At 46.2% G+C, this 27,144-nt stretch overlaps 1 protein-coding gene across 6 annotated transcripts in view; it reads right to left on the bottom strand.

The window, feature by feature from the left end:
• The window catches only part of KLHL3 (kelch like family member 3), a 259,558-nt gene that overhangs the window by 50,260 nt on the left and 182,154 nt on the right, over positions 1-27,144 (bottom strand). For all 6 annotated transcript variants that reach the window (XM_032336624.1, XM_032336626.1, XM_032336629.1 and 3 more), the window contains 3 exons: positions 24,485-24,606; positions 15,217-15,379; positions 1,719-1,828 (listed from right to left, as the gene is read on the bottom strand). In XM_032336624.1, coding sequence (XP_032192515.1) covers positions 1,719-1,828; positions 15,217-15,379; positions 24,485-24,606 — 395 coding nt within the window. The remainder of the gene's footprint in view (positions 1-1,718; positions 1,829-15,216; positions 15,380-24,484; positions 24,607-27,144) is intronic.

The following is a 27,144-nucleotide window of genomic DNA, read 5'->3' as shown; positions in this document are numbered from 1 at the left end:
TCCACAGATGTTTTTCTTCTGGATAAAACTTTTGCAGGACAACAGGTGGGGGCTTGTGATGCCACCCTATTCTCTGGACATGTGACTTTGGACACTCATTGGTAATGCAAGATCTCTTTTAAGAGCTTTTCCTTAAATTATTTCCTCAGAAAAGGACCTCAAGCTTGGACATAATGAGTGGACTAAGACAATCCACGACACATGTATTGAACATCTCTGAGGATGCGGGGAAGAGTAAGATGTGATTGCTACCATCAGGGAACTCATGGTCGAGTGAAGGAGCTAAGATGGGCTCAGAACTAACTGCAGTAAAAGCAGAACAAGGTGATTAGGGGCACCTGGGTGGCTCAGTGGGTTAAAGCTTCTGCCTTCGGCTTGGGTCATGATTCCAGGGTCCTGGGATCGAGCCCCACATCGGGCTCTCTGCTTAGTGGGGAGCCTGCTTCCTCCTCTCTCTCTCTCTCCCCCTGCCTCTCTGACTACTTGTAGATCTCTGTCAATAAAATAAATAAATCTTAAAAAAAAAAAAAAAGAACAAGGTGAGTATTATCCTGGAACACAGAGGAGAAAGGAATAAATTCCAGATGACATGGTCAATCATAAACTCAGCTACCATTGAATGAAGCCCCTACCAAGTACAACCTACCAGGTACAACACCAGGCATTTGACGCACCTTATGCTATTTACACCCCATAACCACCCACAAAGTACGTCCTATTACCCTTCTCACTTTATACATGAGAAGCAGATGAAGGAAAGCACACTATCTCACCTCAAGGGCCACCAATTAATTTGTATAAGACTAGAGATAAGATTTGGACCCTACTGGCCAACACCGAAAGTGTCTGTACTTTTCAATATAGAAAACTACATCTCCTAAAGTAAAGAAGTTCCTCCTGGTAGAAGGGGAACAGGAACTGGTTTTGGAATTCAGCCAGGTGGACAGTGCAAGGGGGAGGAATGATCCAAGCAGAGGGTCAGTGAGAAAGGAAGATCTAGAGTAGGACAGATGAGTCCTCAAAGCAGTGAGCAGAAATCAAGACTGCTACACCAAGAAGTGGTGTGTGGTCAGTGAGTTAGGCCACTAGGTGTTCAATAGACCCAAGTTCTAGTTTTGCCACGGTCACTCACGTTGGGACCTTCAACAGATCCTATCCTTTCTCTGGGCCTCAGTTTCCTCAACAGTAAAAGTTCCAATCCCCTGTTACACTAGATGTGTCCCAAAGGTCAGCTCTGGCTTAAATGCCCAATGATGCTCCCAAGAGGCCATGTGGGGCCGTGGCTAAGACCAGGGGACAAGAAGACTGCAACTCTGCAGTGACCAGCTGAGTGACCACAGACAAGCTAATTGACTCCTCCAAGTTAGTTTTCCTCATCTGCAATGTGGAGACAAGGCCAATGCCTGCTTCACAGGGCTGTGATGAAGGCTGAGGGAACTAAAGAGAACAAGGCTCTTAGCAGAGCGCTTGGTAAACTATAAATGTCCGTTAAATGGAGGCAGCTTTGTCACCATAATAATCACCAGCGTTATTACCTCCTCAAAGTGTCCAAACAGTACATGTAGTGAACACGAGCCAGAAGGTCCTTTCCTAATTATTTTAAGGGCCAAAAAATAAGTTCCTTTTTTTTCCTGCTGAGAAAAAGAAAAGGTTTCACTATCCCTCCCATGACCGCCTCATGCGTGAGGATCCTGGTTCACTGAGGGGTCGTACCATACCTTCTCTTCTGAAGAAACGGTCAGCTTGTCACTGGATATCAAGCTGCACACCTGGTCCAGACTTAGGCTAAGAAATTCTTCCCCCAGCATCACCTCTGGAAAGTGCTGCTCTGTTCAAAAAAAAAAGCAGAAGTTACAATATGCTCTTGCCCTTCCACAGCCCTGGCAATCTGTGAAGTTCAGAGTGAAGTCCTGGGCACTCTAGGGGTGGGCATGAGGGAAAGGGACAGACAGAGAGGCAGAGAGAAAGATAGCACATCCTGGCTGAAGGGAAACTAGCCTCTTAATTTGGCAGCAAAGGCATCCCTCTGTGTGATACTCCAGCCTGAACATCGACACAGATGAAAATGGGGCAGAGAAAAGTGAGGTTATATTTTTTTTTTCCATGCTCCATGTGATTATTAATGGTAATCCAGAAAAGCCTCACTGGGATCTGCCTACTTAATTGAGCTCATTTCCCCTCAAGGCGCAAGCTGGCAGATTTGCAGACGAAGCCCCCTGCAGCTCAGCTAAACAAAAGTGGGTCAGAACTGCTGTGTGGCTGGAAGTCTCTGGGAGTTCTGGTACTGTTTCAAGGCTGGCAGAAGGCATCAACCTTTTGTGCCCAAAGTCAAGCCTATCATGGTCTCTGATTCACAAAGAGGCCCAACTAAGCCTCTGTCCAGACTGGCCAGACACAGCTGGCCCCACCACTGCAAGCAACAGTCCATGACAGGCAGGCTAGTGGGAACCATTAAAATGGAGGGGAATTTGGGAACACCTAAACCGAGACAAAACACAGAGGCCAGATGTCCATGCAAGGGAAATGCCAAGTGCAATTCCTACCCCAACATTAGCCCAGGCCACCATTCTGCTCCCACAGAGACAGTGAAATGTCAGTGAAGGTGTGTACTCTTCAGAAAGAAGGCCACTAGATTCAAGTTCTGGCTTTGCCATTTGCAAGATGTGTCCCTAAGCCAATGGCCTCTCCTTCAAAGGCCCCACTATCTCTCTTTATAATGAGGATATAAGGGCTCATCTTGCTTCACTCCAATGCTGTGATAGGAAAGGAAGGATGAAAGTAGTTTCACAAGCTATGCCGAGGTAAAGTGGCCCAAGAGCCAACAACTCCTGGTGCAGCAGGTTCTGGAGATCATAGGGTCCTTTGACATATGCCCCAGAAAGGACTCCTTTCTCAGCACTCTCGTAGTTCTGCCCCACTTCCCCCAGGAGCATCCATGCTCCTTGCCCTCCAGGCTCCAGGGCCCCCCTCTTCTTTTTTTGGTGGACCCTCTCTGGCCTTGTAATTCTAGCAGTGACACCTCCCAGTTCCCAGCAAGGGCTACCCCGACATGGTCTGGCCAGGCCCTCGGGGGAGACTGAGAGTCTCTCTGTGCCCAGGCAGCTGCATGGAAAGGGAAATCAGCAAGCTCAGCTCTGCTCTCACATTCATCGGCTTCTCAAAAGCCAAACAAAGAAGACTTAAATCATTTCTTATAAAACGGATTCTAAACTTTATGTTGAAATAATTCCAAAAGAATTCCCATATACCCTTCATCCAGAGCCTCCAAATGTCAGTATTTTACTCTCAGAGATCTGGTTATAAACAACTTCCTCCATCTTTCGATAGAAAGGGCTCCCCTTCTGCTCCCCAGTGGCCCACTGGTATCACTGAGCCCACAATTAAGCCCTGTCCATCATGAAGCTCAGGAAAGTTTGTACATAACAAAAAACAAATTTAAAAAGCAGATCCTTTACAATGGGAAGCAAATGTCATAAAGTAAAAAGCGGGTCTTATTTCTCCATATGTGAACAGGAAAATGTCTTTGGTTAAAGCTTGGATTTTCGGTTAGACATTCAAAAGACTTCCCTAACTAAGGGAATATTTAAGAGTAGATAATACTATTTTTTAAAGTATCCATTCCTAAAAAAATTCTTAAATAAAAGCAAGTGAACAATCTCCTTTGGGCGATGGGAATGCATTCTTGGCCTGGAGGCCTGAGAAAGCAACAGGATTCTCCCTCCATGCCCTTTCTGTCCCAAAAGTCTCTGGACCAGAGACCTCCATCTGTTGGCAACACCAAGAAATAGCGGAGGGAAAATTTGGTGTGTAGTCACCACTCCGAGACAAAATACAGGACACCTAGACTCTGTGGACCTGCCAAGGCTGAGCTCAGCAGGAGAGTCAGCAAACCAGCTCCAACATCCCTGGGGCTCAGAGCCACATGGAGCCTTCCTGCCTTTTTTTTTTTTTTTTTTTTTGGCTGACCAATAACCTGACATTTGGAGGAGGGAAAAGAATGAAGAGAACAAGAGGTAAGAAGTTAAAATCCGGGGTGTGAAAAGTTCTTCCACAAAGCTCATAAAGCCAAACGTAGATGGGTGTGGATTTTGCAAAGGAAGACAAAGTGTAGTGGTATGTATTCTAAGTGGCCTGGTGAACAAACCAGAAATTCTCAAAGACCAGTCAAAACAGTCAGCACCCACACTTCCCCATCTCTCAACCTCTGGGGCACTAAAGAATTTCCATCTAGGTCCCTTCTTTCTAAAGTCCCGCTTTCTAAAGGTCCCTTCTTTCTGCTGCTCTGCCCATCCGGGACCTCCCACTGAAATCCCTCCAGAAATCCTCCCAGGAAGCACCAGCTGTTAGGGAGAGGCAGCAGCTTCCCACCCAGGACAAGCCCTCTGGGACCGAGGAGATTTGCAGGGCATGAGTAGGGAAACACAGAAAAAGGGAACAAAGAGGGAAACTCCTTCTTCCCCCTGCTGTCTGAACAGCTCAACACCCCCCCCCCCCGAGAGCCCCCTTTCTATTAGCAACACTCAACAAGATAGAAATGCAGGAACAGGATGCTCCGGCCAACTTGATTTCCTGGGAGACACAAGTTCCCCAGAAGACTTTATATTCAAGTCAGCCCTCTCCCCAGCCGCTTCCCAGAAAGGAACACCTCTGCTCCCAGAAGACACCTCCCTGAGAATCCTCTAGCTTTAACACTTGTTTGTTTGTGGGTTCTCTGTTTGCTTTGCTGCATTAGAGAATGGAGTCAAGACCCTTGGTTAAGAGTGAGAATGCCTGGGTTTGTGTCCTAACTCCACCTCTTAATAGTCCCTTCTTTCCAACCTTTGGCTTCATCATCCATAAAGTCGGACTGTAATAACTGACCTAGGTCTCAAGCTTGTTTTGAAGCTCAGAGATATATACTGAGTCCATTATGTATACTGATGAGTCGATTTTGAGATCTTTAAGAAACTTTAGAAAGGAAGGATGACTATTGTATCAGCCCATGCTCCTGCTTCACAAAGTCCAGTTCAATGGGCAGCACTGCTCTCCAACAGAGAAGCATTTCCACTCCATCAGGGACATCCCTTGGGACTGCAGATCCTGCGGATAAGGCTGTGGACCCCAAAGGTCTTAGAGACCCACTTTAATTCCATCAAGTTCAACAAACTGTCTAGGGATATGATATTCAATTTCCTAAGACTATAGTTTTCTCATCTGTTAAATGGGGCTAATACGAGTTCTGTTTCATAAAGGTGTGTGGGCATTAAATAAGCAAATAGAAGTAACTCACATCTACTGAGATGACTGCAAATGTTGGATAACCATTAATGTATAATGTGCCAGATGCAGTGTTTCTTCAAAAATGAAGAAAGCAGAACTGATGCCTACAAGGAGCCTACTGGCTTATAAGAGGCATAAGACAAGGCACCAACAACTCCAACACCAAGTCCACAGGGCCACGACTGGGAGAGGCACTCCAGGTATAAATGACAGCATGGAAGCAGGAAAACGCAGAGCATGTCTAGAAAACAACAACAGCCCAGTCTAGCTACAGTCTGGGCTATTATCTTCATTCCTCTAACACACGTTTACTGAAAAACTGTGCCAGGCTCCAGGAGATACAACGGAGAGGTAGGCAAGCTAGATTTTGGCAGACCAGTGGGGTGTGCAGGGAGCAGAATATCTTCCAACCATGGAGTAGCCCCTTGAAGGGGAGCTCTCCAATAATAAACTCTAACTCGTCTAGTCTTTTAGCTTCTTTCTTCTTGAAGAGGAATGGGAACAGGGGCAAGAGGAAAAGTCACTTAAGACTTCCTGTTAAGAGTCCTAATTAACCAACCTTTACTGTAAGCATCAAACACTAAGTTCCAAGTTTTGTATGCCTGTTCCTGTCCATTTGGATGAGAAATTATGGGGGCTGAGAGGACCACCAGATATCCTGACGTCCATTCTGCACCAGGCAATACACACACACCTTCCCAAAGCTGCAAGAATGAGAAGAGGCCTGCTCTGGGGGCACAGCGGGATCTTTTCAAGGACGCAGGCCTAGAGAAAGTGGATAGCATTTCCTAACAGTAGCTAACACTGTGCTAGGCACTTATTTCTCCCCAAAGTCCTACTAAAGTATCAATAGCCCCATTGTACAAATCAAGAAATGGAAGCTCAGAAAGATATTCAGCCATGTGCTTAGGATCACAGGAGCAGTTAAGTGGTATAGCCAGGTTTTGAAACCAAGACTGTATGATGACAACAACAAACATTCTTAGTCCCCACGATGACAGTAATTTGTCCTAAGCAGGCCACTGTAGTTAAAATCCAATGTAGGTGTCAGAGCATCCTAAGAATCCCTCTTAGGGTTATGATTGCAGAGAGACAAAAAAAAAAAAGGATGAGTCTAAAAACCTTTTTTTACAAACAAAACAAAACGTGAGGAAAGTAGTGTTCTAAACCCTTTGGTATCAGTCCAAGGTTCAGATCTTAGACCTAACCACCCCCTCCATTGAGATGTTTCCCTAATACCCCTGCCCAGCAGACTAGAGGAAGTGCTATTCACCTGTTTTCAAAGCACCCAAAACAAAAAAATAAAAATTATCACGGTCCCAATCAGGCTGTGTTATCATGTGAGTGAGGTCTTTCTTCCTACCGGGGGTGTGAACCTGTCTTGCTCAAAGCTGAACTCTCAGTGTCCACACATCTGCATGTCCTATGCCTCCCTGCCCATTCTCCAGGATGGCCTAGGGCTTGGGCAACCTCCCAAGTTAATCCCCAACCCATTCCTCCCTGATGGGATAAAATAAACTAGCCTTTAATCAAGTTCATCTAAACTACAAGCCCAGAACAAATGGAACTAAACCCATCTACGACTTCTCTGACCCACACAGATGAAATAAACCCCATTATTCCAGAGCCAAAAGCCCCAGGGAATAGGAATGAGTAGTTCTGACATAAACTACTGGTCACTGCCCTCCCTTCAACCACCAAGGAAAGACAGGCTGACTCAGGTGGACACACAAACAGAATCAAAACATTTTAGTAGGATAAAATGATAAAACAGAACCGCTTTAAATCTCTCTGTCCCCTACTGCTCTATTGTTGGAGGGCGGAAGTAAGCTTTCCTGAATTAGGATTTGGCTTTCAAGGCCCACCGTTTCCCTGTTCCAGGAAAAATTCTCATAGAAAGTAATAGAACTCTTACCTTGACCATTTCCCACAAGGGTCACGACCACCAGCCCTCAGACCCCAAATATTACCATCTCTCCATTCCCTGGGGACGGTGGGATATGAGCTCTCTTTCCCAGGTGACTAAATTCTCCCTTTCTAACATACATGCGTGCGGGTGCACACGTTTGCACGCACGCACACACACGCACACACACACACACACACACACACACGCACATACACACACACACTAAGCAGCTACATCAAAACCGCACAGCTCACAGAGTTATTGCTTTGACAGCAGGGTTCTCTGTTACCCAGGGAATAGAAGGATAAGGGAAGCTTCCTAAAAGAAACTTGCTCTCCAAAAACTAGCTATATCTTGCTCTCCTTCATTGGCCATCTTTGAGTCAGAAGCAGAAACTCAGAAGGAGGCAAGAAGGAGGCAAGTGCCGCAGACAGAGAAGCTGTCTTGTCCTACTATGCCTAGTATCACAGGCTCCTTGTGAAAGCTTGTACTGCCACTCACGAATGACATGATCTTAGGCGAGTTACTCAAGCTTCCTGGTGTTTCCGTTTATTCATCTATAAATTGGAGAAATAATAACCACGTCTCACAGTCACGTGGCCAAAATGAAGTAATGCCTGCGGGATGTGCAGCACCAGGCCTGGCACCTAGCAAGTGTTCAGAAAAGGGTAAAAAACTCCTACAATCATCATTACCCGTCATCGCCATCATTTCATGATGCCAAGCCGGAGGAAGCAATTTCACAAGACAACCCTCACTGAGTCAGAGGCTCATGTTTTTTAAATGATTTGTCAACGTTTTTTGTTGCCCTTAATTTAATCACTTCATTCCATGATCTCAAGTGACTCAGTCAAAAAAAGGCTATTTCTCTCCATGAGCACATGAAATCCAATGGCTTTTCCATCCCATGGCTGAAGGGTTTCAGCTCAGCTTTGGCAGACTGATGTAAACAACATGGCCAAAGAATTTTAATTGCCATTTCATTAATAGGGTCCCATTAACATCCCTCCCAACGATCTCTGCTGACGGCCCAGTACAGGGCTGCCCAATTATCAAGCAACAGAGTCCCCATAAACCTGGGCCCTGGCCGATGCAGTTAAAGATTAAGCAATCCTGAAAACAATAATGAGGTATAAGAAACGGGCTGCATAAAAGGCCAGGGTCCCTTTCCCAGCTGCTCGCGACCCATCAGCTGGTGGCAAGGGTCTAAGCAGTCAGCTTCTAAACATGGGACGACCTTCCCCCGCCCCAGAATAAAATACCACAGCAAAAATATCTGGGGGCATAGCCTTGAGAGGGAAGGACCCAGAGGAAGCAAAGGGGACTGCCACAGCAGGAAGAGACGGGCCATTCCAAACAGGAAAGCAAACAGGCAGCGGGGTGGAGAGGCAGTGCTCCAGTCCTCCCAGAGCTCTACTGTGTCTACCTCTAAGCACTTTCGCCAGGGCGCTGATGACTTAACAGAAGGCAAGAGGTCACTTTAAGAATAGTCTTAATCTCACAAAACAAACTGAGGGTTGCTGGGGGGAGGGGATTTGGGAGAAGGGGGTGGGATTATGGACATTGGGGAGGGTATGTGCTTTGGTGAGTGCTGTGAAGTGTGTAAACCTGGTGATTCACAGACCTGTACCCCTGGGAATAAAAATATATGTTTATAAAAAATAAAAAATTAATTTAAAAAAAAAAAAAAGAATAGCTTCATTTTAAAAAAAAAGTTTCATTTTTTGGAGAACAATTGGCAAAATCATTTTTTTTTTTTAATGCACACTCTCTTTGAGATGCTTTATGCTACTAAGCTAGTACTCTACAGATACAATTGTACTACTACTTACACACCGTCAAGTGTTCTCCAAAATGGCACGTATAACAATTCTCACTCAAGCATTTTCTATAAAGGAAAAAACTAGTAACACTGACGTCCATTAGTTGAGGACTGGTTAAGTAAACTATATAGTTCATCCACATGATGCAGCAGAGAAAAAAGAATGAGATATAGCTATGCACAAGGGCCTGAAAAAAACTCCAAGATTTTGTATTAAGTCAAGAAAAAGTACAATGAATACAAAATGCTTCTATTTAGGTATGTTAGAAAACTATATATCTAATATCGATATATATACATATTCCATAGGGCTACCCCAGCCCCTTCAGAGAGAAGGCCTGGGAGAAGATTAGTTTGCATTTTATTCTTTTTTAAAAGATTTTATTTATTTATTTGACAGATAGAGATCACAAATAGGCAGAGAGGCAGGCAGAGAGAGAGGAGGAAGCAGGCTCCCTGCTGAGCAGAGAGCCCGCTGTGAGGTCCTGGGATCATGACCTGAGCCGAAGGCAGAGGCTTTAACCCACTGAGCCACCCAGGCACCCCTAGTTTGCATTTTATAATTCTGTGTACTGTTTGAATTTTTTTTATTATGAGTAGACACTAAATTTTATTGAATAAATTTGTTTCAATAATAACGGTATATAGCAATGTATCTGCCAGCATGGAAGGGTGTTCCAATTATCTTGCAAGGATTTTTTTAAGACTTATTTATTAATAAAGAGAGAGAGTGCACATGAGCTGGGGGTAGAGGAGGGGGAAAGGGAGAGAATCTCAAGCAGACCTCCCTGAGCGCTGAGCCCAACACAGAGCTCCTCTATCCCACAACCCTGAGATCATGACTAAGCCAAAATCAAGTATTGGACACTTAACTGACTGAGCCACCCAGGCACCCCATGTGATGATTTTTGTTTAAACTGGAAAACATACACAGGCTATGATAAGGATGGGCATGGCTCTGTATCAAGGTGTTGACTGTGGTTCTCTGAGTAGGACTGTGGTGCTTTTCTCACTCTTTCTGCCTGTCTGCTTTTTTTATAACCATCAGGGGTGATTTTTACTATGAAGATAGCAGTAACAAAAGCAATAACAAGAGCAAAAGAAAGTTTGTGTTAGAGAAGAAAAACATAATAGAATTCATAGGTAGAGCTCTGGGTCATGGACAAGTGCAGGCAGAGGCCAGCTACCCAGAGGCCAGAGAGGGTCTGGAAATGGTCCTCTCCCCATAAGTAGCAGCAGTGGTGGTGTCCCAAGGAGCCTCATCTGTCCACCAGGATCGGATGGGAGGCCCTCTTACTGCAGATCATGAGACCCGCAGGGAGGCTCTGGAACACAGATGCTGGGCACATCTACATCTGCAGGTGGCCCTCCTCACCGTCCTCCCATCCCCCAAGCCACCCCAGAAACATAGCATGATGCAAACACTACCCCATCACAGAGAGGAAAAAAGGCCTGGGTTGCTCAGCTTCAAGTATTGGCTGGTCTAATCCCTGGTTCTGAAGTGGAAGGTCTCCTTATAGTTTCTTGGTTTAAAACACCTCCTAATGTGAGGCATGGTGCAGGGAAGCCTGTGACCACAAGGGCTGACACTGCCTGCCCCTTATATGTGACCCCTGTCAGTGCCTACATCCTCACACTTACAATGGGACCGAGACAAGCCATCAGCTCTGTCTCAAGAGGCAGTGATGGCAAGGAATGCCAGGTTCCATCTAAAGTCAGGAGGTAAAAGACCAAAAAAAAAAACAAAAAAAGAAACAAACAAACAAACAAAGCCGACTCATATCCGTGGGTAGGTATGAGGGATTAAGTGTGGGTAATCATTTTACATATCCTTCTCTAAACACTTCATAATCTCACCTTCACCCTGCTTCTCCTAAAATCTTTCTGTCAAGATCTTACCAACCTCTGCATTACCACGACTTCTCTGCTATGCATGGCTGAGGGCTACAGAGAAAGCTCCACACAGGAGATGGTCATGGGCTCCACAGAAGGCCTGCACCACAGGGAGGAGACTCTCAGTCTGCAATCACACTAGCCGTGCCAGGGACAGTGGGAGGACTCACATGTGCCATCAGAGGGCAGTCTGCCAACAGGGAAGGAGAGACATCTACATCTCACTTCCCCACCCAAAGATGACTAAACACTCCAAGTCTAGCAGAGAAGCTGGTCATCTGTCTACATGGTCTGGCTGCTGGGATTTGGTGAGTACATAGTACGGTCTTCCAGGCTCACACTTCCAGTGAAAAATGTCAACTCTAGGCACCGACACTCATTGGTTGCTAATCCATAGGGCCTCTTTATGTCCAAATGTTAGCCTCAAAGTCAGTGAATATAGTAGTTATCATACTGGAGTCACCATTACCTGGGTTTGAACCCTGTCTCTCTCTCTACCAGCTGTGTGACCCCAACTCTGTGCCTTAGTTTCCGTAGCTGCTGCATGCATTAAATGAGATGATGTGTATACAATGTTTAGCCAGGGGTGACCCATAGTAATGGCTCTGTAAATGCCAACTAAAAATAATTTACCAGCATATCTGCAAACATACTCACGTGCACACACACCCACAACGCTGACAGGACCCAATCCCTGTGACAGCACCAGGACCAGGGAGTACACAGCCCACAGTGTGTTCCAACTGCTTCTTCCCCACTCTCCCACTGGTGTCTGTCACCATCACACAGTGAAGGCCAAAGGGAGAAAAGACAGATTGTAAAAGTGTGGGAAAGCCAGACCAGAAGAAGGAGAGAGCCTTGTCAAAGTTGGGGTTTCAGGACACAGCCCAAATCTCAGAAAATTGCATCAGCCAACTACAAAACACAAAACCCTACATGCGTGCACATGCTAAACAGAAGGAAAAGGCTGGGGGCGGGACAGGGAAGAGAGAAAGAGAATTCCTGGCACGTAAGTACTCTCCCTTTGCCCCCGCACCAGCAGATGTTCACAAGCTGACCTGGGCCTTGGCCAAGCTCTTGGCTCCTGCTGAAGCAAAGCCTGAGCATGTTCCTCAAAAAAGTGACCTCTTCAAATGCTGAGCTAGGGAGCCCAAAGGGCTCCTTGAGGAAAAAGCGGGGAAAAAAAGTGAGAGACAGGAACAGGAAAGAAGGCAGAGAAGGGACAGCAGAGAATCAAGAGAGTCAAGGTTCAGAGTCTGAGGAGTCATCAGAATTCAGAATTGGGCCAACTGGGGAATGTCCTTCACAAAAATCATCATCTTAACAACTGGCCCCATTTGGATCCAAAACAGAAGTCAGGGCGAAATGAGAGTCTATGAGGGCTCCCGGGGTCTGGGGGTTGATAAAGGAACACAAGGATTCTAAGAAATAGAGCACATGCTCAGTGCCTTGTGGACTAAGGGGCCAACATAGCACAGGGAGCTGGCAGGTGGACACCCAGCAGGTCTTCGGCTAATATCCAGACGTGGGCTGGACAGGAGACACAAAACAGAAGATTGACGGTCTTTGTATGGCCAGGGGGAAGAATGAGATGCTTTACTGGAAGGGAAGGAGGGAGTCAAGCCTGAACTTACTGTTTAAAATTACTTGAACCACTCATGGTCTTTCTTTGTCCTCAAGTCAAAATAAATATCAATGAAGATTTCTGGGATGCCTGGGTGGCTCAGTTGGTTAAGCATCGGACTCTTGGTTTTGGCTCAGGTCCGATCTCAAAGGATCAAGACCTGATGTGGGATCAAGACCTGCATTGGGGGGTACCTGGGTGGCTCAGTGGGTTAAGCCACTGCCTTCAGGTCAGGTCGTGGTCTCAGGGTTCTGGGATTGAGCCCCATCTCGGGCTCTTTGCTCAGTGGGGAGCCTGCTTCTCTCTCTCTCTCTCTCTGCCTGCTTGTGATCTTTCTCTGCAAATATATAAATAAAATATTTTTAAAAAATTTTTCTAATAAAATTAAAAAATAAAAAATAAAGACCTGCATTGGGCTCTGTACTTCATGTGGAGTCTACCAGAGATTCTCTTCCTCCCCACCCCAACTCGTGCTGTAAGATAAATAAAATCTTTTTGAAAAATGAAGATCTCTTTTCAGCTAAACATGGTGGACTGAGCATTCATGTCCATCTCTACACTCCCTCCCAAAACCCCATTAAAACAAGAGGATGACATCAGGGAAATCCAAATCAAAACCACAATGAGATACCACCTTACACCAGTCAGAACAGCTAAAATTAACAACACAGGGAACAACAAGTGTTGGCGAGGATGTGGAGAAAGGGGAACCGTCTTACACTGTTGGTGGGAATGCAAACTGGTGCAGCCACTCTGGAAAAGAGTATGGAAAGAGAGGGTGGTTGGGTTATGGACACTGGGGAAGGTATATGTTATGGTGAGTGCTGTGAAGTGTGTAAACCTGGTGATTCACACACCTGTACCCCTGGGGCTAATAATACATTATATGTTAATTAAAAAAAAAGAAAGAAAGAAAGAAAAGAAAACAGTATGGAGGTTCCTCAGTAAGTTAAAAATAGAGCTTCCCTATGACCCAGTATTTGCACTAATGGGTATTTACCCTAAAGATACAGATGTAGTGCAAAGAAGGGAAACACTCACCCCAATGTTCATAGAAGCATAAACAGCTACAACAGTCAAACTATGGAAGGAACCAAGATGTCCTTCAACAGATGAATGGGTAAAGAAGATGCGTTCATTTATACAACAGAATATTACCCAGCCATCAGAAAGGATGAATACCCAACTTTTGTATCAACATGGATGGGACTGTAGGAAACAATAAGTCAAGCATAGAAAGACAATTACCATATGGTTTCTCTCATATGTGGAACATAAGGAATAGTGCAGAGGACTGTAAGGGATGGGAGGGGAAACTGAATGGGAAGAAATCAGAGAGGGAGCCAAACCGTGAGAGACTCTTGACTCCAGGAAACAAACTGAGGGTTGCGGAGGAGGAGGTGGGTGGGGGATGGGGCAGCAGAGTGACAGGCATTAAGAAAGGCACACAATGTAATGAGCACTGGGTGTTATACACAACTAATGAATCATTGAACACTACACCAAAAACTAATGATGTATTTTATGTTGGCTAATTGAATTTAAACTTAAAAAAAAACAAGAGGATAACAAGCTTTAGCAGAGGAACAAACTGGAATCAGCACATTATTGGAAGAGCACACTGTTCAATTCTTACAAACATCTGCCTTTTAAGAATTAGTCGTAAGAATGCTCCCTATAAAAAAGAAAAGAGCAATTTCTTTTTCATGAGAGCAGACACTTCAATTGTTTAGTTTTCCAAGATTTGTCCAGCACCTAAAAACAGTCTAGCAGTAGGCATTCAAGCCACTGTTGAATAAATGTACTCCCCCAAATAAGGAAAACAATGCGATCTCATAGCCTATGCCTAGTACCAACTCTGCTACCCTTAATTCCCTATTAATCAGCACTCTTTAGATGTTCTCTAATGTCTGTGAGATTACAAATTGAATAAAATTCTGGACTGAATAAAATTCCAGCCTGGAAAGGGCACTAATTAACTGCCTTTCTGATTAAAAAAAAAAAACTAATTATAATCTATAACTCAGGTCAGCTGTAGAAATGGTACTATGAGAATAAAGTGGGGAAAAGCATGTATCCATGAGGGAAAGTCTGCGAAGGCTCAATCTTGTACTTCTGTGAAAAGTCAACAGATCTATTTCCAATGGATACGTCCGAAGTAGTGATACAAACATTTTATTTAGATAAATAGAGGGAAAGAGTAGACAAAGGAGCTTTTTATGGAATCAGAACCTGCACTTTAATTCCTTCAGAACTGGAGGAGGGTGAGTAGACCTCCAGAAGAAGACCTGCTGTGGAAGCAGAGCCGGAGCCTCTGGCTTCCCTTTAGAAGGCGTGCAGTAGTATTTGACTTCTAAAATCATACCCATAGAACATTTGGATCGAAAAAGAAATTTTCTTAAACAACAACAACAAAGATTCATTTCAAGACCTAGCTCGAATGACTCCTCCCTCCCAACGTCTTCTCAGATGTCTTTCCTCTTCTCCCGTGAAAATGACTGTCTGTACCATCTGGCAATTAATCCCATTCCGCTTGGCGAGGAGCACGATGCTTCTCTCTTCTATCCTTCCACATGTCTTGACTCCCTGACTCAGTTACAACTGCTTCCCAGGAGAGTGCACTTCTCACCACAACTAAGGAGTCCACTGCAGACCAGGTGCTTAAATCCACAAACTGTGGGGGGAAGGGGGCACCCGGCTAGCCGTTACCTGCGTAAGCGTTGGCCTGCTGCAGAAGGTCAGTGCAGGTGTGCACGTCTGCAAACGCGCGGATGCCCAAGCAGTTGGTAGGATGCAGCTGAGACTGTAGGAAGTCACAGCAGTTCTGCCGAACGTCCATGAGCTGCAGCAAGCTGGCCGCTGGGAGCAGCACCTGCAGGAGAAGGTGACATGCTGAGACACCAGATCCCCTCCAGCAGTCCCTCATCTCCCCAAAGCACTGTTCTGATCACAGCAGCCCCTCACTTAAGGTCCTTGCATGGCCCTCCCCTGCCTGTCCTACGAAGTCCAAACCTCCTCCGGGGCAGCAGGCCTTTATTTCCCAAGACTCTCCACTTCACAGCCCTAAGCACCAGCAGAGTCTCTGTATCCCTACATTCCACAGCAGCACCTCCCCATCACTCATGTATATATGAAATCTCTGGGGATCTTATTAAAAATTCTGATTCAAGACGTCTAGGGTGTGGCCTGGGAGCCTGCGTTTCTAACGAACAGCCAGGTGCTGCTTGCAGCTGCTGGCCCAAGAACCAAACTTTGAGTAACATGCCCCTTATGGATGGAATGTTTGTGCCCTCCTCCCCCAGGTGTGTATGTTGAAACCTGAACCCCAACATGACTGCATCTGGAGACAGGACCTATGAAGAGGTGATAAAGGTTAAATGAGGTCATCAAGATGGGGTCCTCACAAGAAGAGAAGGAGACACCAGAGCTCTCTCTTCTACAGTGTAAGGACCCAGGGAGACAGCAACCTTCTAAAAGCCAGGAGGAGTCTCACCAGCAACTGAATCAACTTGAACTCTGATCTCAGACTTCAAATGTTCAAAACCAGGAGAACAACAAATTTCTGTTGTTTAAGCCACCCATTCTGTTATGGCAGCCCAAGCCGACCAAGACAGACTAGCTCTCCTACTTGGCTACACACTGGATCACCTGGAGAATTTTTAAACTACGAGGGGCACCAGGGTGGCTCAGTCGGTTCAGTGTCTGCCTTCACCTCAGGGCATGATCCCAGGGTCCTGGGATCGAGTCCTGCATCGGGGTCCCTGCTCTGCAGGGAATCTGCTTCTCCCTCTGCACCCCCACCCCACTCGTTCTCTCAAGATCTCTCTCTCACTTTCCCAAATAAATACATAAAATCTTTGAAATAAGATACTGATGCCTGGGTCTCAGCCCCAAAGATTCATACTTCAGAGGTATGAGGCGCGGCCTGGCAGTGAGACGTTTCTAAAGCTCCCCAGGTGTTTTGAACGTACATCCAAGTTTGAGAAGCGCTTCCCTACAGACTTTAGCGTACTATTTTCCCTCGGGTGCTTAGTAAATTGCTCACTACTGCCTCCACCACTTAATTACTAAGCATTTGTATGCCAGGTACTGGTCTAGGCTCTAGGGTTGAGTGGTAAGTGCAGTAAGCCAGACCCTGGTTCTTATGGAGCTTACAATCTACTGGATAAAAAGAATGACCCTCAAATCCTTCAAGACTCACACAATCACACTGTATACTCCCATCCAACAGATACATGGTAAAGAATATCTCTGGGTACATTCTCACAGAAAGCAGAGAGAAGTTTCCTTTAAAAGGTCATAGAACACATGGGTATTTACACTGTATCTTGGAAAACAGAAATAGTTCCTGCGCAGGTGTTTTTCCTAAAAGCCAGGGAAGACTGGCTTGAGCAGGTCAGAGGGGTGCTCAGACCGCCAACTGCACTCTAGTTTCCTGAGGACTTTCCCACAGCTGCCAAAGCCTGCCCCTTGGATCAAAAATCCAGAAGAAATGGCACAGTCTACTAGACCTCCAGCTCTGCTTTCCATCACCCTTGCCCTAGGGAAAGGGTAGACAGACTGAGAGTGACTTTCCAAAAAGATTAAAAAAAAAAAAAAAAATCACCGAGCATTATAGTTTCATTTGTGGCTGCTTATCTCAAGGGCCCTAGCAGCCGTTTCACCCCAAAATAACACCCACATCCCAGGCCTTTGCTCTCAGCTGCTCCCCTGGCTCTCAGAGAGAGTGTCTGAGCCAACTAGACTTCAGCTGTTCTCATCCACAAGGGCTTGCCCAGGAAGACATGGGCTAATAATGCATTTGTTTTCTTAATCCTATTTTTTTTATTTATTTTTTTTTTTTAGCAATTTAAATCCTAGACCTTGACTTTCTCCCAAAACATATCTGAATTCCTCCATGCAAAAAAGCCAAAAACCCTGGCCCACTGCTGATTCTTGGGCCTTGTCCTTCAACTATGGTAGCAGCCAAGTTTTCTTGGGACCAAGGAGACAGGGCTTTCACTGCTAAAACATGGGTAGCTGGTCACCTTTCCTCACCCCTGCCCACCTGCAGAAACCACCAAGAGCCTCCACCACCCATGGTCCTACTCCCAAGCTAAGTACCTACTCTCCGCTAGGTGGAGAGTAGGTATGAGCTTAACTTCCTCCCTCACGTAGCTGAGTTCCAGGAAGTTAAAGAAAGCATGCTCCTTTCCCTTTACTCTCTTAAGTCCCCAACAGTAAATTAACATCATATCCTTAGTATTTTTTGAGCCACTGGTTCATTCCGGAGGAGAAAGATAAAAGCACCACTCTTGGGGAGTTTTAGGCCATAAGGTAACTCCACATCTGACCACCTGAGCTCTATCCCCACTAAGCAGCCATAAACTGGGAACCTCAATTAACCTGGGAGCTCGCTCAGCCTAGCCAAACAGATTCTACGACCAGATTAGTCTCGGCCTGCTAGTTAAGTAGACAACCATTAACCATCCTTGCTGAACACATAGCAGGAATGGAAAGCTATGCTTCAAATCCCCAAATGACCTCTACAATACCCCCGGGACCAGTACTAGCTACAAATTCTACAGTTGGGGCCACAGGTTGACCAATCATCCTGGTCTGCTGAAACTTTGCCAGTTTCAGCACTGAAAGTCCTCTGTCCCAGGAGACCCCACAGTTCTAGGCAAACTGGGGCAGCTGATCACACTCAGGGCCAGGAACTTCTAACCAGTTACCCTAGAAACCCATGTGGAGAGGAACAATCAAATACTGTCCAGCACACACCATACTCAGTGGTGGGACAAGCCCGAAAAGGGTCAGGCTGAGAAGAAGCGGGAAGGGGACAGCAGCCCTTTGAGCCCCAAAGGGGAGGATTTCCACAAGTCCAGTCCGCCCCCACATTGCATTCCCAGGCAAGCCACCATGACAGCCTGCCTGGGACACATGCCTCTCCTCCCCGCCCCCAAAGGCAGTGGCAGGGTTTGGTGCTTAAATTCTCAAGCTCGTGACAATCGTCCAAAGAAATTAAATAATAAATACGTATATTCCTCAGGTTATCCTTTCAGTTTTTAAAACCTCCCTGGATAGAGCTACCCACATGGCTTTCCCCTACTGTTCACCAAACACACTAAGTGGGCAAAAATTATAAGGTTTTCCACCTTTCCACAACATCCTCCCCCCCTCCCCACCATCCTGTTTAGGTCCACTCCTGCCCAAAAGCATTCCCAAGATGACTTCCTCTAGTGAACGGGGGCTTGTGGTTTCTCTAATTGCGCCTTCCCTCTCTTTGATCTTACACTGTGATTAGCTATGACTCAAAGGGCCTTTTCTTCCCACTACTTGCTTCATACAGGAAGGCGTGAAGAAAAGTCAAGTAAGTCAGAAAGCTGAGGGCAAGGTTTGGTGGCTGGAAGATTTATCCCGGCTCCAACTCTGCGTCTCGGGGATAAACCAGGGCCCCATCCGCTGGGGTTCTGGGGGCTGCACACGATGCCGACAGACACAAATCCCCAGAGGCTGGGAAAGAAAAGACAGCCAGACATCCAGAAGGTGGCTGTCCTCGCTTCCCTCTCCCACATCAACAAGGGCTTTCAGAGGATTTCCTCTTCTCTTATCTCGCGTGCACCTCCACTCCCTTGAGGGGCAGCAACAACGGGCCATGAGCAAGAGGCCAAACTCAGGTTCTCAGCTTGGTGGGCTCACGGGGGGTAGTACCGCTTGGTCCCTGGAAGGAGGGGCCAACACCGGAGGAGCTGCTAGCTGGAACCACCATGGAGACGCAAGAAGACCCGAGGTCCAAAAGGCTTCGAGTTGCCTCTTGCCACCCCAACATTTTAGCTCTGGGGAAAACAGGCTCTAGAATGACCCTCAGCAGGAGCTGACAGGTTTCCCTCTAGCTTGCAAATGGCCTCCCCTCCATTTTCCACCAGCAGGCCGTTTTGTTTTTTTCTCTCCCTCGGATAACATGAAAACACAGCAAAGGATATCCCGTCACTGAGTTTGTTTCCTCTAACAAAAACAAAAGGAAATGCCCTGCCTCAGACTCCTGGAATTTCAGGGAGGCAGGGCCATGCCTAGAGGGAGGAAGACCACCTAGCTGAGGGCCAGGTGACAGGCCAAAGGTCTCAGCCACACAGTGGGTCCATTTCTGCCAACCTCAGGCATAAGGCCTGGCACAAAAACACTGTTAAATAAAAATATATATTTTTTTAATGTTAGAAAAAAGAGAGAGAAAGAAAGTGGGGAGGGAAAAGAGAGAGAGACTGAGACAGAGAAGGAGGGAAGAAAGGAGGGGGGGAGAGCCGTACGCAGATGAGCAGGAAAGCTAGCAAACTAGCACTGCTGGGGTAAAAAGTGTCCCTTGGAATCTTGACTTCTCTACTTACCAGCCATGTGACTAAAGGCAAATCAACCTCTCTGTGCTCTGCCTCCTCGACAGTAAAATAAAGACCCTAATGGTACTGCCTTTAAGGCTTGTTCCAAGAATCAAATGAGATAATACATCGAAAGCAGGCAACAGAGTACCTGGTACACAGGGAGGGCTCAGTGAAATCAGTGTTTGTTATTATTGATTCTCATGAGCTGGAGTCAAGATGCTGATCCTTCATTTCACCAGAAACTCAAGGTCACCACGACAACAGAGCACAGTGAGGCAGAGAGAGCAGGGTTCAAACCCCAACGTCACTACCTATTTAACCACCCCAGAGCGGTAGCTTCTTCAGCTATCAAAGAAGGACCGTTTTAGAGTACTTGTTTGGTGGTGATGAAATTGGGTGAAATAAAGCACATGAAGTAACCCGAGCAGGCTTGGCTTATGACCAGTTTCACTAAGCGCCAGTTCTGAGGGCAGTTACCTCCACCACGGAAAGGCAATGCAGTCTCTCCAGGGAAAGGGTGGGCTGGGAAGGAATGACGGGTGGAGCTCTACGAGCCATTTAACCAAGCCCCAAATCTCTGACCGTTGTTTCTCAGGCTTTCAGGGGAGCCCAGGTGGCCCCATGCCCACCTCCATGGTGTAAATGCCTCAGCAGATACAGCACAGCATGAAGAAGCAGACACGATCTCATCCTGACTGGCCCCTCTCAACCTTTTAAGTTTTGTACGCAGCCAGCCCCTCAGGGACTCACTCACAACACCAAGGGCCACACAGACATGGAAGCCGAGGAGGAAAGCCTGACCTCACGGTCTTCCTCCAAGATGGGGTCCACACAACACCTCCTCAGGGAGGCTGGTCCCCTGATGAGCCTCATCAAGGCAGTGAGGGCCATTCCCTGCGTCCTGGGTACCTCCAAACTGGCCCTACCACAGCAGGGAGGACCCAGGTGCTTAGCCATCTGTCTCCAGGCTTATATCACGTGCTCCTTGGTGACAGAGTCTGTGTGCTCACAGTGTCCGTACCTCTGCTGGCACAGGGGAGCAATTTTCTAAGGCTTTTACCTTTATTAATGCATTTAATCCTCACACCAACCCTCTGAGACTGTGCGCTAATATTATGCCCATATTACAGATGAAGACACTGAAGCACAGAAAGGTTAAGTAACTTGCTTGGTGTCTCGCAGCTAGAAAATGCTGGAGCAGGATTTGAAGGCAGTTGTGACCACCCCACAGAATGGGTATAATTAAGAAAACTGATCCTTGAGGCAAGCTATTGGTAAGGGTGTCAGAGAGGCTGCGGTAAAAGGGAGGGAACACAAATCAGAGGCTGACACAGTAAGAGTCTTCCCTGGCCAGAGCTCATGGAAACCCATGGCCTCACTTTGCTGGGGAAACGACACCCTGCAGGGGGACGGGGCTAGAGTAAGAGCACTCTGTGCATCAGTAGGGAGGCTAAGGTGTGGGCTCAGGCTTCCATCTGCACTCAACTCCTGCCTCCCCACTACTTCTACTCCCTCCTTTGAACCTGCACATCTTCACACTGGCCACCTGCCCTCCCCCTGTAAAGTAGCTTTACAGGAAGCAATGGTGAAGCCAGGTTCTACACAGTCCTCTGGGGAGTCTATCTGCTGCTCCTGCCTTAAGAATACAGAGTTGTATACACTACCACTGTGTTAGACCGAAGCTGCAAAGATCAACACCCAGCCAGGCAATGAGGATCCAGAGTGGAACATCTTCTAATTATTCAAGTTTGTAAACACTTTGCACTTTATGGGGGCAGGGTGGGGGGGGGGGTACTACTCAGCAAATAGGCAAATACATGCTAAAAAGGGAAGAAAAAGCTGGTTCCAGTCATAGAATCTACAACTTCACCTACAGCGTTGTGGGGGTTTTTTGCAGGGGAGGAGAGGGTGGATATTGGTTTTGTCTTAGTGGCTAAATTCACTTTCTGGCACTTCTGGAAGTCATAAGTCCCAAACTGGTCTCCCTGGACTGAAATAAAGGCGTCAACAGGGCTGTGTTCCTTCTGAAGGCTCTAAGGGAGAATATGTTTCCTCGCTTTTCTTGCTTCTAGAGTCCACCCACATTTCTTGGTTCATGGCTCCCCTGTCTTCAGAGATGGAAGCATCAAATTGAGCTTGTGCTGGGTCACATCTCTCTGGTTCTCCTTATTCCCCTCCCCCTTCCACTTTAGCAAGCCACTGTGACTACACCCCCCCCCCAATAATCTGAGGTAATCTCCCCATCACACGTTCTGCTGATCAGCAACATTAATTCCATCTGCAAAATTAATTCCTCCTTGACAGTTAACCTAACATAGTCACAGGTTCCAGAAATTAAGACATGAACATTGGGAGGGGGTTATTACTCTGCCTACCACACTATAGGATTAATAGTTATTAATTAGGGGTGCCTGGGTGGTGCAGCTGGTTGAGCACCGGGCTCTTGGTTTTGGCTCAGGTTGTGATCTCAGGATCGTGAGCTCAAGCCGCACATCGGGCTCTGTACTCAATGCAAAGTCTGCTTAAAACACTCTCTCCCTCTGCCCTTCTCCCCTGCTCTCTAAAATAAATAAATCTCTGTTTTAAGTTATAGATTAGAACCTAATTTAAGATTTTTTTTAAAGACTTTATTTATTTATTTGACAGACAGAGATCACAAGTAGGCAGAGAGGCAGGCAGAGAGAGAGGGGGAGGCAGGCTCCACGCCCATCAGAAAGCCTCATGCGGGGCTTGATCCCAGGACCTTGAGATCATGACCTGAGCCAAAGGCAGAGGCTTTAACCCACTGAGCCACCCAGGCGCCTCCTAATGCAAGATTTTTAAAAATTATCTACCCCCTGCGTATTTTTAGGTTGACATCTAGCATTTTTCATAATTGCAAAAGGTGTAATTTTTTTGGATCTTGTAAATTTCAATATTTACATCACTTTTTTAAAGTATCGAGGGGAACATGAATATGACGGCGATGGTATAACCATCATCTATTTAACATGTTTCTTCAACACATATACTATACTCCTTTCATACCAAATTACTCTGCACTCACTGTTAGTGCCCAAAAGTTATCCCACTGTTTCAATTCTGCTACTAGACCTGAGATGTGCGTGCTCTGCTGCCCACTCCATTCTGGATGAAAAAGACCAGAAACAAAAGGGGCAGACTATGTGTTTTACAGTGTATAAAATATAATTCCATTTTTAAAAGAGCAAGGGATTATTAGATTAGATCACTGAATAATCCAAGTCCAGAGGCCAGAAACAAAAAGGCAGGCTCTATCGAGAGGCAGGCTCTGCAGGACGGAATGCAGGGCACCTCCCCCCCCCCAACCTGCCTGCACCATGTACCCTTCGCCCTCACGGTACTCTGCAGCACACCAAGCTAACTTCCCCCACCTGTGCTGGCCGCAGCTTAAATCCTATCTCCCAAAAGAGCCCTTTCCAGATCCTCTCATCCATCCAGACTTAGTCCCCTCGATATTAAATATCCTGTTTCCTTCCTTCTAAGGACTTATGACAATTTGTGCACAGACACTTCCTGTGTGCTTATGTGACGAGCATGTGTCTTCACCCCTAGACCACAAACTGCATGACAGCAGGCGATGGAGTTGCCACAGCTCCTGTCACAATCACTGTGCCCCACAAAGTAGCCGGCATATAACTGGCACTCAAACACTTGGGTTGAATTGGATGAGTGAATGAATGAATGAGGACCAACTCAGCCACCCAAATACCTTATCCTGGTAAAGGAAGTGGTGTTCTCAAGAAGGGGAAGAGGTTGGTCACTGGAGAGGTATGTGCCTCACAATAAATCAGGTGGAATTTTGTAAAAGAAAAATCCTTTGTATCACCTGCAACTTCCAGCACTTCATTGAAATAGTAAGGCCCTAACTGACAAGAAATAGTCTGTCCTGGGTCTGGGTTTAGCCCAGGCCTTTGGAGGCCTCCAGAGCAGGCCACACCTCAACCATCTCCCCTACTGAAGCAGGTCCATGCTGTGTCGTCACGTCGCCACGGTAAAGATGCACGCCTTTGGGTGAAGCCATGTCTTCCCTGGCTCCCCTTTTCAAGGCTCTAGATGGCCAAGGATGAGGGCAGGGCCACAAATGGAGGAAAAGGCACACGCTTCACAGCCACACACCCCTGCTGAAGCTCAGACTTGGGGGCTTGGCACCTCCACCGCTGAGCCTGAGCACTCAGAGAAACTCAGCTGACTCATGCTGAAACAGGAAAAATGTTTAACAACCTCACCATCCAAACTGAAAATCCCTGCAATGAGATGATGACTGGGGAGAAGTGGGGTCACCCATGCTTTGAGTTCTTCCTTCACCCAGAGTTGGAACCAACATGATATAAAGACTTTGTGCTCGGGGCCCAAGCTCCTTCACAAGTATCGTGGCTTTGCAGTTAAGGACATGGGTGCCACAGTCAGGCAGGTGTGACTCTGAGGGTCGGTCACCCACTCACATGCCATGTGACACAGGGCAAGTCACCTAACCTCTCTGGAGATTTAGCGTCCTCTCCAGCTACCCAGTGAGTTGTTGTGAGGGTTCAGTGTAATGTGGCTATAAGAAAGTGACCCCGAGTGCGTGATGAGCTATGAGCTGGGACTGAGTTTGAGTTTACCTGGACGTTCTCTTCAGTCACCTCAATTTCCGCCGTATAGATGTAGTCGATCAGCTTATTCAGTGTCCTCCCATCCACGTCCTTGATTTCTATCTTCTTGGCTTTACTCTCAGACATGTCACCTACAGTCCAAAACAAAACCAAACGGACACAAACTTGGTGCTTTGACAGGGAAAGTTGCCCTGTCTTAGCAACATTAAAGCACCAGGAGGCTGCAGAAGGGATTCGGGCATGGAAGAGTCTTCAAACAGCTGACATCTGGGTCACACCAACTTTGGGTCTATAATCATCTGCAAACCAGTCTGAAGCATTCCCCACTTGATCTGCTGCACATTTCCCTTTGAAGCACATCTGTGTGCAGTAACTCAACCAACATCTCCTATAAGCTTATATACACAGGGCCAGGAAAAGTAAAATAAGAGACGTGCCTGTCCTCAAGGAGCACATGATCTAGAACTGCAGATACATAAAAATATATGAGATGATAGGAGCTTAATAGAGATATATACAAAGTACCAGTATAACAATATAAAGTAACATTTACTGAGTGTTGTGACTAAGCACTATGCTAAGCACTTGAAAGTGGTGCCTTTTTCAATCTTCATGACCACCACTTGTGAGATTCATTAATATTATCTCCCATTTTATAGATGAAGAAACTGAGGCACAGGAGGGTATACATTTTGCCCACAGTCACACATCTATGAGGGGGCCAGGCTGGGACTGAAACCAGGAAGTAGGACCCTAGAGCCCACACTCATTCTCACTACTGTCTACTAAATCCCACGAAGGCAGAAGATGGAGTAGCCAACCCTGGGAAGCCACCCTAATAGGTGGTCACAGTGAAGCTGGGTATTTCCACAGGCAGCAAAGATGAGGGAGCATGAGCTGGAGGCAGGAACATTAGGTATAAAGGCAAGAAAGTGCCAAAGGATAAAATTGGGGAACAGTGAGAGGATGGTCCCGGGTGACAGTGACAGGAAGCTGGAGAGGTAGCCAGGGGCCAGGCCTTGCAGATCCTGTAAGCCATGCAAATGAGGTTGGACTTTATCTTCAGTGTAGCACCACTGAAAGGTGATAAATAGGGGAACGACATCAACAAATGGGTATTTCTGAATGAAATTTTGGATATATGGTGTAAGTTGGATCAGAGGCAGGGAAAACAGTTGGGAGGCCCTGATAATAATCCAACAAAGGAAGGACACAGCCTGTAAACTGGGGCAGCCGTGGCACATGTGCAGTCCCGAGGGCCCTTAGCTCAGCCTGTACTCTCTAGACAGCACATGGATTTATCTCTAGCCAGGCTCATTCAATAAACACTGCTGATTTGAGAAGGAAGAGACAGGCTCGACATGTGTCTTTGCAGACTGAAATAAAGGGCAACTTGACTGCAAGAAACAGGAATTCAGAAGCCCTTGTATGAGTATGAAAACAGAGCCTGGGTAGTTGTTTTCTCTCTGTGGAATGTGTGCAATGGAGCCAAGAAAATAAAGTACAGTACAGTGTGTGGGCTGCAGACGCCCACCTCCAAGCTGCACAGGCGGACCATGATTCTTCCACCAATCCATAATTCCCACCCTGACACAGTTAGAGATTTGAATGAGTCTGCAACAGGGAGGAAAGGGAGAAAAATCTACTCTGATTCCTGTTCGCTCCCTCCACTGCCAGATCGGGTAGACCAGAAACCCTCCGCTCTTTTCTGTCTTCTCTCTGATTGCTGGTGGAAGCCAGTGAAAAGGTCTCAGGACAAAGGGCCCTGAGGCGGCACAAAGAGGCTAAGAGGAAACAGGAAAGGACAGTGGATTTCTACTGCACCCATTAGACAGGAGCTCACAATCCCCCTCTTGAGTTTACTCCAAGACACAAGAATAAAAACACACACCCAAGGAAATCAGAAGTTCACTCATCTCTCTAAACAGCTATTAAGAAGTTTATCCATAAGAATCCAGTGAACAATTTTAATGCAAGCGATAATTATAGTAAGTCAATTCTTTGGTTAAGAACTTGGGCCTTAGAAAAAAAGACTGAAAAAAGAACCACCTGAACACGAGAACCAAGAGATTCAGAAGCTCTTATGTGAGTGTGAAAACGGAGCCCTGCTTGATTGTTTTCTCTCTGTGGATCTGTACTTGGGAGTCATATTAGTTAATTAATTTTGTGACTTTGGCATAAACAAGTGGAAACTCCTGAAATTATATGAAAATATTAGTATATATGGGCAAAAGTTTTATTTTTCTGGGGGATGAACAATCATTCCTATTAGTCAAATGTATGGCAAACATTAAGACACAGTCTTATAGAGGATGGAACTTCAAGGCATTTTTTTTCCCTGCTTCTTTAACATGACTTTGAAGTTTCTAGACTTCCATAAGCAAGGGGGGAAATACATGTGAAAGACAGACCATGGCCTCAAAAACAAAATCTGTTTTAAGAAAGTTCCCTTATAGGAAAGTGGAAACCTTCTTAAGTCACACAGACTTGTCAAATCCAATCTTAAGTATTAATCTTAAGGATCAATCTTAAGTATTAATCTAATCTTAAGTATTTCTTATAGACCAGCAGAAGTTACTGCACCAAACTAAGGCTTCAGCTTAAACAGACTCTGAAAATGGTAGCAGTAATAGCTACTACTACCGGGACCTCTGCAAAGGTTTTACACA

The sequence above is a fragment of the Mustela erminea genome, chromosome 3 (assembly GCF_009829155.1).
Source record: "Mustela erminea isolate mMusErm1 chromosome 3, mMusErm1.Pri, whole genome shotgun sequence".
Lineage (NCBI taxonomy): Eukaryota > Metazoa > Chordata > Mammalia > Carnivora > Mustelidae > Mustela > Mustela erminea.
Note: the sequence above shows the minus strand (reverse complement) of the source record. Positions and strands in the feature narration are given on the sequence as shown.